This window comes from Candida jiufengensis (genome assembly GCF_024610255.1).
Source record: "Candida jiufengensis strain CBS 10846 chromosome Unknown scaffold13, whole genome shotgun sequence".
Lineage (NCBI taxonomy): Eukaryota > Fungi > Ascomycota > Pichiomycetes > Serinales > Debaryomycetaceae > Lodderomyces > Lodderomyces jiufengensis.
The window spans coordinates 94,139-110,488 of NW_026261567.1; the positions used below are offsets into that span (position 1 = coordinate 94,139).

At 28.1% G+C, this 16,350-nt stretch overlaps 8 protein-coding genes across 8 annotated transcripts; 4 read left to right on the top strand and 4 right to left on the bottom strand. All coding sequences in view use genetic code 12, as the record gives it.

Annotated features, from left to right (window-relative positions):
• Positions 1 to 122: 122 nt before the first annotated feature.
• KGF54_005289 (uncharacterized protein) lies at positions 123 to 3,068 on the bottom strand (the record flags this gene model as incomplete). Its single annotated transcript, XM_051766071.1, has 1 exon — positions 123 to 3,068. The coding sequence occupies one exon, from the start codon at positions 3,066 to 3,068 to the stop codon at positions 123 to 125; it is 2,946 nt and encodes a 981-aa protein (XP_051617662.1).
• Positions 3,069 to 3,263: 195 nt separating this feature from the next.
• Positions 3,264 to 4,412, top strand: KGF54_005290 (fluoride transporter; the record flags this gene model as incomplete). The annotated part of the gene is made up of 1 exon (XM_051766072.1): positions 3,264 to 4,412. The coding sequence occupies one exon, from the start codon at positions 3,264 to 3,266 to the stop codon at positions 4,410 to 4,412; it is 1,149 nt and encodes a 382-aa protein (XP_051617663.1).
• A 929-nt stretch (positions 4,413 to 5,341) lies between these two features.
• Positions 5,342 to 7,144, top strand: KGF54_005291 (putative ferric-chelate reductase; the record flags this gene model as incomplete). The annotated part of the gene is made up of 1 exon (XM_051766073.1): positions 5,342 to 7,144. One exon carries the CDS (start codon positions 5,342 to 5,344, stop codon positions 7,142 to 7,144), a length of 1,803 nt encoding a protein of 600 aa, XP_051617664.1.
• Positions 7,145 to 7,299: 155 nt separating this feature from the next.
• On the top strand, positions 7,300 to 8,472 carry KGF54_005292 (ERMES complex subunit; the record flags this gene model as incomplete). The annotated part of the gene is made up of 1 exon (XM_051766074.1): positions 7,300 to 8,472. The coding sequence occupies one exon, from the start codon at positions 7,300 to 7,302 to the stop codon at positions 8,470 to 8,472; it is 1,173 nt and encodes a 390-aa protein (XP_051617665.1).
• Positions 8,473 to 9,078: 606 nt separating this feature from the next.
• On the bottom strand, positions 9,079 to 10,851 carry KGF54_005293 (uncharacterized protein; the record flags this gene model as incomplete). The annotated part of the gene is made up of 1 exon (XM_051766075.1): positions 9,079 to 10,851. The coding sequence occupies one exon, from the start codon at positions 10,849 to 10,851 to the stop codon at positions 9,079 to 9,081; it is 1,773 nt and encodes a 590-aa protein (XP_051617666.1).
• An 840-nt stretch (positions 10,852 to 11,691) lies between these two features.
• On the bottom strand, positions 11,692 to 12,621 carry KGF54_005294 (uncharacterized protein; the record flags this gene model as incomplete). The annotated part of the gene is made up of 1 exon (XM_051766076.1): positions 11,692 to 12,621. The coding sequence occupies one exon, from the start codon at positions 12,619 to 12,621 to the stop codon at positions 11,692 to 11,694; it is 930 nt and encodes a 309-aa protein (XP_051617667.1).
• An 82-nt stretch (positions 12,622 to 12,703) lies between these two features.
• Positions 12,704 to 15,097, top strand: KGF54_005295 (uncharacterized protein; the record flags this gene model as incomplete). Its single annotated transcript, XM_051766077.1, has 1 exon — positions 12,704 to 15,097. One exon carries the CDS (start codon positions 12,704 to 12,706, stop codon positions 15,095 to 15,097), a length of 2,394 nt encoding a protein of 797 aa, XP_051617668.1.
• Positions 15,098 to 15,108: 11 nt separating this feature from the next.
• On the bottom strand, positions 15,109 to 16,302 carry KGF54_005296 (uncharacterized protein; the record flags this gene model as incomplete). The annotated part of the gene is made up of 1 exon (XM_051766078.1): positions 15,109 to 16,302. The coding sequence occupies one exon, from the start codon at positions 16,300 to 16,302 to the stop codon at positions 15,109 to 15,111; it is 1,194 nt and encodes a 397-aa protein (XP_051617669.1).
• Positions 16,303 to 16,350: the final 48 nt, after the last annotated feature.

Below are 16,350 nucleotides of genomic sequence, written 5' to 3' on the forward strand. Positions count from 1 at the left end.
TGGTGATGAAAATTTATAATACATACAAAAGTGAAACAATTTATAGACTTTGTTCATAAAAGATTCATAAGTTTATTAATGATTTTTTTATCTATAGACTATAAAATTTCTGTAAGTTATTTCTAAAATTGTGAAACACCAGGTAGATTTCTTTCTCTATTCAAAGTTTTTTTAAAATTCCCAATATCTCTAGGTAATGTGTTACCATTATCATCAACTCTAATTGACCCATAATTTAAAGGTCTTGATCGTTTTTTACGTTTCATATGACTTGGTAATAACGCGTCAGTTTCTGACCTCAAGACATCAACATCAGTTTCATATCCTCTATCATAAGGAATGTATTCATCTTCATCAGTTAATACACTCATAAATCCCGAATCAGCTCTTGGTAATGTTTCATCATCATTTAATTTTGATGAACCATAAGGATTAGTGGATTTCTTTTTACCACCTATACAAAACATTAATCCAACCATTACTCCACCAACCATAATTAAACCTAAAATTATTCCAACTCCAACACTAACTATACCTAAATGAATATGTAAGAAATTATCATCTTTTTTATCCTTGAACCAATTTAAATTTAATGGTTTATCAATTAAAAACACACATGATATATTTTTAACATCATCATAATAAGGTGAAGTACAGCCATGAGATACCAATTTAACTTCATGATCCTTATTGTATGAAACATCTCCAGCTTCTTGAGTATCATTAAATTTATATAAACTTAATAGTATGGTTTTATCTGATTTATGTTTACAAGTCAATTCCCCCTTAGTGTAGTTTGTTTTTATAATTTCATCATTACCAAATCCATAAACACAATCTAACAACTTACTAACTTGATCATTTGGTATAAGATGAAATTCCAAAAAATCAAATAATTCTTCAAATGATGATGTGATGTTGAAATCTTTTAATGATTCTGGTTTTGGGACTATAAGTGAATATGGATGTTTACCAAACAAAGAATCTCTTATTTTGGGGTATAACTTTAACAAGTTCATTATTGAGAAATCTGCATAATTTGGATCAAATGTTGTTTTGATAAGGTCTTCAATTGGGATATGGAAATTTTTGGGAAGTAACACCTCATTTATAACATGGATAACACCTTGATTAAATAAAACATCCGAATTTAATGGTAGATCAATAGCCACTTCATTATCAATTTTAATTAAATTATTATGATGTGTTAAATTCTCACTAGTAATTTTAAATTCTCCACCTGCTAGATTTGTAAAAGTACTTGATTTATTATAATCTGTATATATTGTTTTCTCCAAAAACATTCCTTGAACAATACTCTTTAATAATTCTGGTTTGGATTCAAGATAATTCAATACTAACCCCAATTCATCCCATAATCCCATTTGATTCTTGGAATTTTTAGCTCCACATGGTAAAAAAATAGTATACCCTTGTTCATTGTCTTTTAGCGAATATAAATCAAAATCATTCAAGTAATTTAATGTTTTTAAGCATTGAATTCTATCAATTTGAATATTTTCCATTGGACGCGGGATTGTACCAGATGACATTAAATCACCTAATGAATGTTTTAAATTAACTGGTGGAGATAATTCTTCATCAACTATTAAGATTTGTGATCCATTATGAATTTTAATTCTTTCTAATACTTCATTCCCATCATTTATAGTAACTACTAAATTTCCCTTTGGTCTAGTTTTAGCTAGTTTTATTTTATAACAACCACCTAATTTCTTTTTTAAACATAAACTTGAATCTTTTAATGCATAATTAGATTCATATAAATCAACAGGTTCATCAATAAAATGATACATTAATTCTTGTTTTAATGAATATGACGCGATTGTAATTTCTTCTTCTCCAACATCATCTCTCAGATCTATGTCTACTAGTATAGTTTGATTTGATATAGATCCATCAATTAATCCATCTAATGATCTAAATCTTAATTCACTTACAAAATTGGAATAATGAGCTGCATAAAGGGATTTTCTTGCAATCATTTCAACTGTTGGGATTTTGAGTTGTTGGAAAAATTGTTCACCGGTTTTGAAAATTTGTAGTACACCATTCGATAAAACATGTGTTGTATTTGTAGTGAAATTACCCACCAGTAAATTAGAATTCTTCGATTTAAAATTATATGTTCTCCCAGTTTTAGATTTCAATTTACCTTCAGTTCCATTAACACCTCCAATATAAACATCAAACATTAACTCTTCTAGTAGTGATACAATATCTCTATTTATCTCATCTATTGCTTCATTTGTAGTATCATATTTTTCATCAGCTTCATTTGCTAAATAATATTTTAATTGTAACTCATCTAACGAATTTTGTAATAGTTCATTACTTGGAATAACCATAGTTTTAACACCTCTTAAAAATTCAGAACATGTTTTAGGATATGGTCTTGGTTTTTTCTTCTTTTTTTTCTTCTTTTTTTGTAGTATAACTTCATCAGGAAATAACAGTCGAAACATATCTCCAATTATTGAAATTTCATTATTTTCAGAATGTATTAAAACATCACATAAACTTGGTTTTACTGGTAATAGATGATCTATACCTTGAACATATGATCTTTGATTTTTAGCATGTAAATCCGGTTCAACAATACTTGAAATATCATCAATAACATATTCGTCATCTTTTGATGTAAACTTTATAGGATATGGATCTCCATTGGGGTGGTATAACGTGTCATAAATCACTGTTTGTTCTGTAATATTTTCAATTAATATTCTTTGGTTTACAACGTATCTTAACAATTGATTTTCATTTAATGTATTTTGATCAGTAGATTCAACAAATGCCAGATTTATTGGAGCTAGTAATGTTACATTTTCCATAAGATTCAAATCAGGGATCATTCCTTGTCTTTGTAAATGACGTAAAAAATATGAAAATTGAGGTTGTGATGATAATATATCTACTATATATGATGGGGTAGGAATTGGTTCTATTGATGAAGTTGTGGGAGAAGCATTGATTATATTGATTAGTAGTAGGAAATGTAGGAGTGTTTGGATTGAAAGTTTGTGAACGAGTTGCAGTCGTAGCATATTGGTAATCGGTATGTATTGTAGTAAAGATTTCTTTTAATTGATTCTATAATAGAATGGTGGTAAAATTTATTAGTTTTAGTATTGTGATTTTTTTTTTGTTTGTTTATCAATTTAATGATAAGAATATTTTTTAATATGAGACTAGACCAAATAAAATCAAACAAAAGCACATGATAATACTACTACCATTAAATGTCAAATAGAAGACCAAGCTATGAAGAATCACGACTACAAAGAAGAAGAACAATTCAAACTACATTAGCTGGAGTAGAAGCTGAAACAGTTGCTGATGCATTACCAGAAGGTTTTAAAGGTGAAGGTTATGAAGAAAAACCCAAAATTCCTAAAATTATATCAAAATATAAACAATATGCACCAATACTACTAAACATTATACATGGTTCAATATGGGGGGTTTTAGTTAGAAAAGGGTTAATGCAATTGACAACATATGAAGGTGCTTATTTATCTGGTGTAATATGGGCTAATTTTACTGCTTGTTTAATAATGGGTTTAGCAATTGATAGTGATATTATATGGTTGAAATTATTGGATAATCAAATTTTTCCAAATAAAGGAGCTATTCCAGTGTATACTGGTATAACAACTGGGTTTTGTGGTACTGTATCATCTTTTTCAACAGTTATACTAGACGCTTTCAATAAGTCTGCAGATACTCAAATTGGTGAATATTATAATTATCCTAATGCAGCTTATGGAATTATGGAATTTTTAGCTGTTATTTTAGCTGAATTTGGATTATCTGTTATGGGTTTTCATATGGGTAAACATTTAGGAACATTAATTGATAATTATTTACCATCAATAAATTATAAAACTTATAAAATAATAGAAAAAATATCAATGATTTTAGGACTTTGTTTAGTAATTATAACTTGTGTATTATTAGGTACTAAACCTCAAGGATCATGGAGAAATTGGACTTTTTCAATGTTTTTCGCTCCATTTGGTGCAATATTAAGATTTTATTTATCAAAATATTTAAATACTAAAATAAAAAATTTTCCTATAGGTACTTTCACAGCTAATGTAATAGGTACATTGTTATTAGCTATTTTTACATTAATTGGAAGAGGGAAATTACCTAATGGTGGTCAAATAAATAAACATATAATGGGATGTCATATATTAATAGGATTAGATGATGGATTTTGTGGTGCTTTAACTACTGTTAGTACTTTTGTTGCTGAATTATTTGGTTTGAAGACTTTACATAGTTATAGATATGGAACAGTATCTATTTTAATTAGTTTTAGTTTGGTTATAATTATATTAGGTTCATATAATGGGACTATTGGATTAACTGATCCTGTATGTTAAACAACAGATCTATTGTATAAATTATAATAATATAATAAAATATTTATATAATAATTAGAATAATAATAATAACTTAATAGAAATTTAATAATAATAATTAATAATGAATTAATAAATGAGATTATAATAATAATATCTTAATTATCAAAATAATATTTCAACTTTTGATTTGATCTGATTAGATTTGACATAAAAGATAATAATTTGCTCATATAGATAATTTATTGCTCATATTTTGCTCAAATCTGATCAATTAGGTAAGTTAATACGAATATATAATAGATAAAATTAAAAAACCGGTACATTGAGGCACATGTTTAAGTATTAAACCTAATCTCGAATATGTTAGTTTGTCACGTGTGTATAAAACATATTATGGTAGCTATCTTGAAAGATTATAGTTTACAACATTAATTACTTCAAAACTTTCTCATTCTTAATATAAATTTGCTCAATATGTACATTAGTCTTTCAGAAAGTACTTAGGATTATGGTTTTAAAACCTTGTTACTGGTTTTTCGTACGTAAACTAATTTGTAAAGTTGAAGAAATTGTACACTTTCAAAAAATAAAGTGTGAGCAAATTTTTATTAACCAAAAGAATAAATTTATAAATTTTCTTTTAATAATTTAATTCAATTTATATATAAATTAATTTCAAACCAACAAAAATGATGGATAATATTGTTAATGTATATATTCGATTGTTTATCCAATTGAACTAATTTAATATTCATTATTCAGTATCTATTACATTTCATTAATTAGATGTGTTGATAATTTAAAGATACGAAATCTAGTACAATACATTAACTTACATTTATTTGAAACATCATATTAGTATCAAAAGTTTACATATTCCTGATAGAATCGAATCAACGTTTTATCTTGTTTATATATTCAAAGAATTACCACTAACTTCAATAAAAATGTTTGAAAAAAGAGCAGTAGTATATGATGGTCTAGATTGTATGGCAGATATGAAAGATCCAAAATATACTCAATTAACAATGATGCTGCAAAATGAAATTTCATGGGAATCACAAGCTGATTATGCAAAATATACTGTTTATTTTGGAGTTGTAATAATTTTTATTTCATTCTTAAAACATCTTTATTATAGAATTAGAGATTATAGATATAAATCAATACTAGTAGAAACTACAACCAAATCAACAAACACAATATTTTCATTAATTGATGTATTAATTTCATATTGTAGATTTGTTGGATATAAACAAACTCCAAATTATGTACAATATTGGTTATCATTCCCTAAATCAATAGGTTCAACTTTATTTATGATGATTTCAATATTATATTTATCTTGTTATTGTTTTGTACCTCATTTTTGGTATAGACAATGTGCTGGATTTGGTTCACCACCATTAGCTATAAGAGCTGGTATGATGTCAACTGCTTTAGTACCATTCACATATGTATTATCTGGTAAATCAAATGTTATATCAATGTTAACTGGTATAAGTTATGAGAAATTAAATGTTTTCCATCAATTTGTTGGTGTTGCAAGTTTTATTTTGGGAGTAGTTCATACTATACCTTTTGTATATCAAACTAAAATTGAAGGTGGTACTTCATTATTACGTGAATATTTTACAACTGATAGTTATTTTGTTAGTGGAATTCCAACATTAATATTAATGGGTCTTTTATGTACATTATCAAAAGATTGGTTTAGAAAACATGTTTATGAGATATTTTGGCATTTACATTGGATGATGGGGATTGCATTTTTTGGTTGTTTAATATGGCATATTGATTATGCATTGGGAGCTCAAAATTATATGTGGGGAGCTTTAGCATTTTGGGCAACTCAATTAATTTATAGAATTTTGATCAAGACTTGTTTTAGACCAAACATTATGTTTTTAAGATCAAGAGAAGCTACATTGAGTAAAGTTGATGATAATACTTTTGAATTATTTATTGAAAATGTTTCTGACTATAAATGGAAACCAGGTCAACATTGTTATTTACGATTCAAAGGATTAAGAATTTTAGATAATCATCCTTTTTCAATATCAAGTTGTAGTGAAACTCATAGTGGTATGAAATTTTTAATTGTTGCTAAAAATGGTATCACTAAGTCTCAACATAAAGAATTAAATAAAAATATAACAATGAAGAAAAAAGTTTATATTGATGGACCATATGGTGGAACATTTAGAGATGTTAATAAGTTTGAAAAATTGGTACTTTTAGCATCTGGGACTGGAGTTACTGCAACAATTCCATTTTTAACATATATGGCACAACAACATCAATTAAACACTCCTGAATCCCAAAATTTAAAATGTATAAATTTCATATGGGTTGTTAGAAATGAAAAAGATATAAGTTGGGTATCAGAAGAATTAATCAACTGCAAAAAGATTTTGGGATCCAAATTACAAATTGATATAAGAGTAGTTGAATTTGAAAAAGAATTATCAGAAATGGATAAATCAGCAGATTTTGAAAAATCAGTAACTGAATCATTTAATTTTACTGAATTACCAATAAATTACGGCAAGCCAAACATTCCTCAAATACTAACAAATCTTCAATCAAGTTTATCAATTAGAAATATTTTCATTTGTTCTGGTAGTAAATCAATGCAAGCTCAAGTTTCTTCTAAGATATCTAAATTCCAAGGTTTGATTTTTAATAATGACTTAAGAAATACTGATGTTGAAGAAATTTATTTACATAATGAAAGTTTTGGTTGGTAGATTGGCTATATATTTAATACATATAATTATTTATTCTTGTACATCTATATTCTCTATAAATTGTATTGTTATAATTTGAACTTTTTGCACGTCTATCTGGTGATATACTTGAAATCCTAAAACTAATGTAAACCAACCTACATTAAATCAACTAAATGTCATTCAACATAAATTGGGACAATCTACAATCAGATCCAAGAATAAATGATTCAATAGCAGAATTTTTACAAGATCAATTTGATAATTTAACATTACCTTCATTCATATCAAATTTACAAGTATTAAATTTTAATTTAGGAGATATACCACCAGAAATAACAATACGGCATATTGGTGATCCATTTGAAGAATTTTATAATGATGGTAATTTAGAAGAAAATGAAAATCTAAAGCAACAATATGAACAAGAACAACCACCACAAGAAGATCAAGAGGATAACGATTATGATTATGATTCTGAAGAAGATGATGATAGATTATCTACTATAGCTGAAGGTATAACTATGATGGATTTATCAACTAATACAATAACATCTAATGAACAGTCACCACATCACCATCAAAGACCTCCCATACGAGGTGGAACAACCACATCAAATTCATTTGGACCTCCAACATTAACAAGATCAAAGGATTCATTTCAATCAATTTTAGGTGTACAAGGTATATTGGGGACATCTAATGCAACAAATACAAGTGGACTGGAAACTCCAAGTCATATTTTAAATCAAAATATTTTTTCATCTAGAGTCATTCCTAAAATCACTACAAAACAAGAACAAATAAAACAATCGGAGAAGAATGTAAATGATATACAACTAATAGTAGAGATTAAATATAAAGGAGATTTACATATCGATTTATTAGTAACATTGTTAGTGAATTATCCATCCCCCAATTTCATTTCTTTACCAATAAAACTCCACGTCACAGACTTATTCATCCACTCAATAGCCACAATAGCCTACCTCAAACACTCAGTGTTTTTTTCCTTTTTATGTGACATAAATGATGAATTTGAACCACATCCAACAGTTTCAACACCCGTGGGAGGAAATATCGTTGATTATTTCGTAAACGATCAAAATAACAATAAGGAAAGAATAGATATACTTAAAAAAATTAGAATTGAAAGTGAAATTGGTGAAGTTGAAAATAACGTTTTAAGAAATGTAGGAAAAGTTGAGAAATTTTTAATGGAACAATTACGTAATATTTTGAGGGATGAAATTGCTTGGCCAAGTTGGATTTGTATTGATTTGAATGGGGATAATGAAGATGAAAACGAAGATGAAGAAGTTGAAGAGAATGGAATTACAACTAATTGACAATTGTAAATAGTATGACTATGGATGAAAAAACATAGATCTATTACCCCTAGATTTATATTTTCAACCTTAAGATTCGCAATTTAACTTCAACCACAACCACCTCATCAGTCTTAATGTGTCAATTTTTTGCATCATAAGAAGGAATTAAGGAAAACATCAACAATAAAAATCGAGGTTCAGAAGTTTTAACTACTTATGATCATAAAATCCACGGGTGATATTTGAACCGTTGTTGTTTCCGAATGAATGATAGATTTTTTCAATGATGATAAGAATCCAGAACTTACATATCCTTGATATTCAACAGTATACTATCATTTAGTTATGTCAAAACTCATACATGGTATTTACATTACTTGAAATCATAATTTATGATAAGTCAAAATTAGTAGCTGCTTGTTGGATTTTCTATATTTGGTATTGGTTAGACAATGGAACAAGATAATTAAGAGACAAGTCAAACAGAATGTCCCATATGTTTTAGTTCAATTTTGTCCAATATAATTTGACGACAGTAATTATTACATTTTGTTTTGAAAAGACAAGGATTTAAAATGCAAAAAACGTAAATTCATTAATAACTTCTAATATGTACTCTAACCTTTAATAAATAATAACAGCATATGAAGCCAGTACTGCCAATATACATGAAACAATTATAACAAACCATATAAATAACTTGTAAGTTTCACTAATTTGATGATTGCATAATTTAACATAGAATAAGCAAGGTAAAATGATACAAATTATGAAACAAATTGATGCTCCTAATATACCTATAATCTTTTCAAATTCGGGAAATGCTATAGCTAATACCACAAACACCAAGTTAACTCCAACTCTGATTATAAATTTTGCAGCTGTCTTTAGAAAATTTAAGATCCTTGATTTTGATATATTTTCAACTCCCACCAAAACGTCCAATGATGATATTATAGGTTTTGCATTTAATGGTGTTTTAGCTAATGGGATGATACAAATCAATGCTTTAACCAATGGGTAACACCAACTTGGATATCCAACTGTATCCAATAATGTATTTGTAATTTCATTACTGCATTTTGACCCAAACATTAAAAACCCAATTATCGCCATTGAACAATCAGTAAGTAAAGTTATCAAGTATGTATATTTTAATGATTTTGTGAATTTGAAAGGGTGTCTCATATCACTTTTTAAGTTTGGAAAAATTGCATGACCTCCAAATGGTGCCATTAATATACCAATGGCTAATAACAAACTTGAAAAATCGGAAGGCCATAAATTAGTTGGCATTATTTCAATTAATGAACCAGGAGCTGTTCGTTTGAGCAACCCACAAAGTAGTACTATCAATGTTATTGAGATGGTTGATAATATACCAAATAATGATATAATGGACAATATAGGTAATGGGATAAATGTGAAAGGTGTTAATATGAAAAATGTTATTATTTTGGTAGTTGTCTCATCATCACTAACAACTCCAAGGAATGAGTCACTGAACAATATAATCAATGAAACTCCAGCTCCAATTAAATCTATTGAAAACAACAAGGAAATAATTAATTTTGCAGTTGATCCATAAGCTGCATAACCCAAATCAGCGTAGGTCATTATTGTATCATCAGTATCCATAGCTTGTGAAAGTAAGGTTGCGGTCCAATAAGTAGTTATACCACATGCCACTAATATTGGCACACCCAAAATCCAACCTGCCTTCATTAATCCCACAGGTAATGCTAATAATCCAACCCCTATCAAAACATTTACTGAATTAAAAACAGTTTGTGGAGCAGTAGATTGACCAGCTAATACAGTAACAATATTACCATCTGCATCTTCTATTTTTTTCAAAGTTACAACACTTGGAGCAATGGAAAAAGAACTTCTTAAACTTGAAAAAGATAATTGAGGATGAACTTTTCTACCAATTGGAATACCACCACCAAAATATTCTGAACCTCTTCTTGATTTTGAATCATTTATAGCATTAACAACATCATCATGATAAAAAACATCATTATTGGGGGAAGACAAAGTAGAATCTAATTCATTCATTGGATTCATAAATAAGTGATTTCTTGAATGTAAATCATGAACAACAGTGCTTAGTCTTTCTCCACGATATGAAGGAACCATTAATTCTGGATCAAAAGTTTCATCTTCTAAATGGTCTCGCTGGGGTGAAGCCCCGCCATCTACAAAGAATGATCGTTTCTTATGAATATCATTATCTATTTTTGAAGCAGCAAATGATTGGGCTCTTGTAAATGAAGATGCAAAATTATGTAATGAATTAGGACCTTTAAATGAACCAATTGGATTATCTAAAAAGTAATTAGATGGTCTTCTTGATGATACTAATGAAGTAGACTCATCATAGTCTTGACTCATCTTATGGTAAGATGATGTATTGTTGGTTGTAAAAAAATTTGATCCAAAATTATAATTAAATTAAAAAGATAAGAAGCTAAAAAAAAAAAAGCAAATCAATAAACAAGATTTAAATTGAAAAAAATTTAAGTAAAATTACATTTCATTTATTTTATATGAAAAAAAGGATGTATTAAATAGAATGATTGAACGATAGAAAAGTTTATAAATTTCTTGGATTTGCCATTGGTTGAAATATCTATCTTATAAATAATATTTGACTAAAAGTCCAAGATCTTAACTTTTTAATGGACAAAAATTTAATTCTCTAATCAGATCTTAAAAAAAAAACTAAAATCGTAAAATCAATTTTAAACGCGTAAAATAAAACTAAAATCGAATCAAGTAAAAGCCGCACACTCTGTCAAAATATTTTTAGATTGTTATATACCAAATATTTGAAGCTGTTTGATGGTTTCAGTTGAGTATTACATGACAAAAAATAAACTAACAACTTTGAAACTAACTACATTGAACTCACAAATTATGATGAATTGAACGTTGTTCCTTGTTTAAAAAGGCGTAATTAAGATTAAAGTGGCTCAATGTTGAACAATAAAACTGAATTATCAAATTATCATCATCATCCACGAATACAATTGAAATTAGTATTAATACTGAAACTAATGACTCCATCATTAAATCCATTCATTAATAGTCTTTTCATATTCAACCAATATATAAATAAGAACAATTAAAATTGGTTCATTAAATTTGATCTCAAATAATCATTCAGGTTGCATGCAATTTAATTATCTATTTGAATAACTTTTAATCCAACTATGTACAATTTGTCCCTATTTATATATCTATTAAATTTATATCATTAACTTTTACAAAATTTGTGGTTTCTTTTGATGAATTTTTACCAAAAAATGGACTAGTACCATAAACATCCAAATTTTTCAAAATTCTAATACTTGGATCACTATAAGACAAAGCAACTAATAAAGTATAATAAGCATCATTTGCAGCATTATGTAAAAAACTATATGGTATATTCAATAACCTTAAACATCCCCATAATGAACCACCATTTGACCTACTTATTCCATGTAATTTTAAAGTATCAATAGTTTTCAAATCTTTTGGTAAATCTATACCTAGTTTTTTAAAATATTTATATTCTGAACTTATTGAATGACCGATCATTACACCACTTAAATTAAATAAGTACTTGTCAAATACCTTATTTACAAATTTTACTGCATTTACTTCACTCATTATAAATGATGTTCCATTCATATATTTGTCCTTGTGGTCAGGTACATATTTATGACTTCTTTTATGGATATTTTCTTCAATTATTATGTGGAACGTGTCAATCTGTGGCACCGCTGAATCTGATTTTTGTAAGATTGCTATACCTATCTCTGTAATCTTTTCATGATCGAACTCGTAAGATTCACAATCTATTGCAACTAATGGTAAACTTGGATCATTTATATAGTTCATTGTTTTTTGTAATAACTCTAAGGAAGCGACTTCTGAACCTTCTTTAAATTTAAAATGAGAACTTTTCAAGTATTCACTACTGGGTATGGGTACTCTTTGTATAACTCTTTGCTGTAGGTTTTGTAATTCTGGTGGAGTTTCAATATTAGTGGTGATAGGTTCATATGGTGGATGATTGCCGTGATACAACGTTGGTACCGAACTTGATCTCTTGGTGCGTTTGCTGACCCTAGCCTTGGAATAATTTGGCCATGACGGTATAGATGGTGCAGACATGAACCTTTTAATCATATTGTAGTAAAAGACGTGAATTTCTAGAAGAAACAAAATATTTGCAACACTTTTTTTTAAACACCAAATGAATAATGAAGATGTTGAAATTTTAAAAAATAGTCCGTCAATAGATCAATTAAAAGAAGTGCTAGATAAGAATGAGGTGTCATTTCCAGTGGTTACTGCTTTGTTAAATTTTACAATACCTCAGATTTATCAATCATTACCAAATGACTTAAAACAACAAATAAAACTTAAATTTCAATCACTAATAGGGTTTGGAAATTTATTAAGTAAAGTATCTACTTTGAAGAATACGTCTAGTAAAGAAGAACTCAAACTCTTTGTTGATATACTACAAGATGTTGTTGATGACGAATTAATACCAAATTTGTTAGCATCCAAAAAGCAAATAGAGACAAGAGAAATTGATAAATTGATATTTAAAGGTCAACTACTAGCAATTGTTAATGAAGTACAAGTCTCAAATCAAATGGAAATTGAGAATCCTAATTTAAAATCAACAGAAGCATATATCACTTATCTTGTGAATTCTGTATTGCGGTTGTATAAAGTATCAAATGTCCCAGAAATTTTCATTCATTCAATTTTGGGTTTTAGTAAACATTCATTTGTACTATTTTTTAGGAACTTCTTCCAACCTCAAAACTGGCAATACTTTTTAAACACATTAAATCAGCTTAAATCGTTTCAAAAGAAGGAGATTATCAAAAAGTTTTATACAATTTATATCACAACAATTGTTAATGAAGGCAGCATTATTCCGCTTTACAATATCCTTAGATTCTCATATGTATATATTGATAATAACCTATGTGAAATTGGTGTTCAATCATCAAATAGAAATGTTTTACAACTAATATCATTAATATTGACAAATTCTTCAAATACAGAGCCACTAATACTTAATCAAATAGAAAAGTGGGCTGATCCAGTATATATTAAAACAGAACCGATAACAATCCAAGAATTAAGAACTTTGTTTATTGCACAATTATTGTCTTATCAAAGAGGATCAGACTTTGTCCTTGGGTTAACTAGGAATAAAGTTTGTTTAGAAGCTATTAGTAATAGATTACAATCTTTTTCAAATAACGTTAAATCCTTGGGTGTGATATTAGCTGATTATATTTGTGAATTAAACGGTGAAGAGAAAATTTTCAAATCAACTAAAATTGGTGATGATTTTAATGTGATTGTTGAACCACAACAGGTTGAGAGAATGTCTGAAGAAGAAGCATGGAGTTTGTTGAATTCACCGAAACTTGAAGAATCAAAACCAAAAGAGCTAGTTGTTCAAAATATAATACAAGAAGATTCAGACTCAGATGATGATGATTTAGTGCCATCAAAAGTTAAAATTCCTGATCCAATTTATATAAAAGATTTACTAGATTATTTAACGGTTGATACAAAAAATCAACAAGCTCTTGAAATGAGAAGATCAGCTTTAGTTAAGGGGCCAACATTATTAAGACAAAAGTTTAGACAAGGTAATGAAGTACAATTTTATTCAGAAGAATTAATTACAAATTTAATTGCGTTGGATAATTTTTTTAATGAAGAAGATTTTGAAGAATTGAAATTATTGAATTTAGTGGCTGTCATTGTAACAAATCCAAATGTTACTTTTTATTTATTTCAATTACTATTGACTGGTGATTATTCATTACAACAAAGAATGGTAATACTTTCTGCAACGTCATTAGCAGTTAGGGAACTTCGGGGGTTGAAAGATGAAAAAATTGTCAATTCATACACCACAAAGGACTTTGCAACTAAGAAATTACCATCAAATTTACATAACAAGTATATGCAACTAGAAGGAAACTACGTAAATCAAATTGAAAACAAATTACAAGATTCTTTGATGCAACAAGCTTCCGAAAGAGCTCAGGATGAGATTTTGGGGAAAGGTAAATTAGTTAGGATATCAAAATCATTACAGAAAGCCAATGAACCACAAACAAAACCATTGGTATCTAATTTTTTCAAGTTGGTGGGTTCAAACTTTTATTTTCCTTTATTGAATGTATGGTATGAATCTGAGACTGTTGATATTGGTCATTACTCCACGATATTTATTGCTCACTACTTGAAAACACTAACCTTAATTTTACATGTTGCTTATCCATCATCTACTCAGCTAAATGATATGATAAAAGAATACCTTTTGTTAAGCTGCTCAATTATCACTAAGGTGACTACAGAAGAAATTCAAGTTGTGGAAAGTCTAATTACGGGAATTTTGTTGATTTTTGACATACTGGATGTAGAATACTTGGTCCTTAATTACAACAATGAAATCCTACTATTTTCAAATTGGTTAAGTTCATCGTGGGAGTCAATTATTGATCAAAAAGTTAATAGTCTAGCAGCTGGTCTATTGTTGAAATTACAAGATACTACAACAAAATTTGAAAGAACTTTGATTGATCAAAATCAAGGTCTTTATTAGTATATACAAGTCTATCTAGCTTTACCTTTTCCTGATTTTATAACTAATACATCACCATCTTCCACGACGTATTTTTTTCCATGTTTTTGTTGTTTTCCTGTAGATTTTAATTTGGCTTCATCGAACACTTCTGGGAATTTTAAGTCATCCCATTTGTAAACTATTGAGTTTATAAATGTTTGTTGTAAGTCTGTATGTATTAGTCCTGCTGCTTCCGGTGCTGTACTACCTTTTCTAATAGTCCATTGTCTTGCTTCTAAATCTCCACATGTATAAAATGAAATTAGACTCAAAAAGTTTCTCATTTCTTGTATAATTTCTGGTATAATTGAATTGCCTTCTTGGTCGATTAAATCATGCTCGTATTCTGCACTAAACATTATTAATTTATCATTTTTAGAATTTTTTTTGATCCAAGTTTGAACTTCATCCCAGAATTGGTTTGATTGTGATAAATAATCCTCTCTGGATACATTCAATAAGTATACTGATGGTTTAGCAGTTAATAAATTTAAAGTATTTATAAAATCAATTTCTTCATCATTCCATTCTTCATTAATGATTTTAACTCCTTCATATAATGAATCACTTAATTTCTCGAGAATTTTCAAATTCTTTTCTTCATGTGACATATTTGGCTTTTTCAAATTTTTCTTACATTTCTCCATCTCAATTTCAATGAATTCTAAATCTTTTAAAATCAATTCATCATTAACAATAACTAAATCTCTTATTGGATCTACTTTATTTTCTTCAATGTGTATAATCTCATCATTTATAAATCCTCTAACAATTTGCAATATCCCATCAACTTGTCTAATATCATTCAAAAATTTATTACCCAAACCAGCTCCAGAACTTGAATTTCTAGTTAATCCTGCAATATCCCATATTGTTAAATTTGTAGGAACTTGTTTTTGTGAATTGTAAATCTTTTGATAGTGGGCTAATTTCTCCAGTGGTACTTGTACAATTGATTTTGTTGGTTCTATTGTTGCATATGGATAGTTTGCTGGATTACCTAAATTTGATTTTGTTATTGATTGGAAAAATGTCGATTTACCAACATTTGCTAGACCGACTAATCCCGCTGATAAGTTATTTGATGGTCGTCCTAGGTACTTTGTGGATGATGTTGATGAAAGCTTGTTGGACGGTGGTTTTAGTCGTATTAGAGTTGTTGTAAATGTTCTTATTTGTTGCATTGGTTGTAAAACATTTTTGAATAGGTAACACAGATTAAAGTTTTTCCA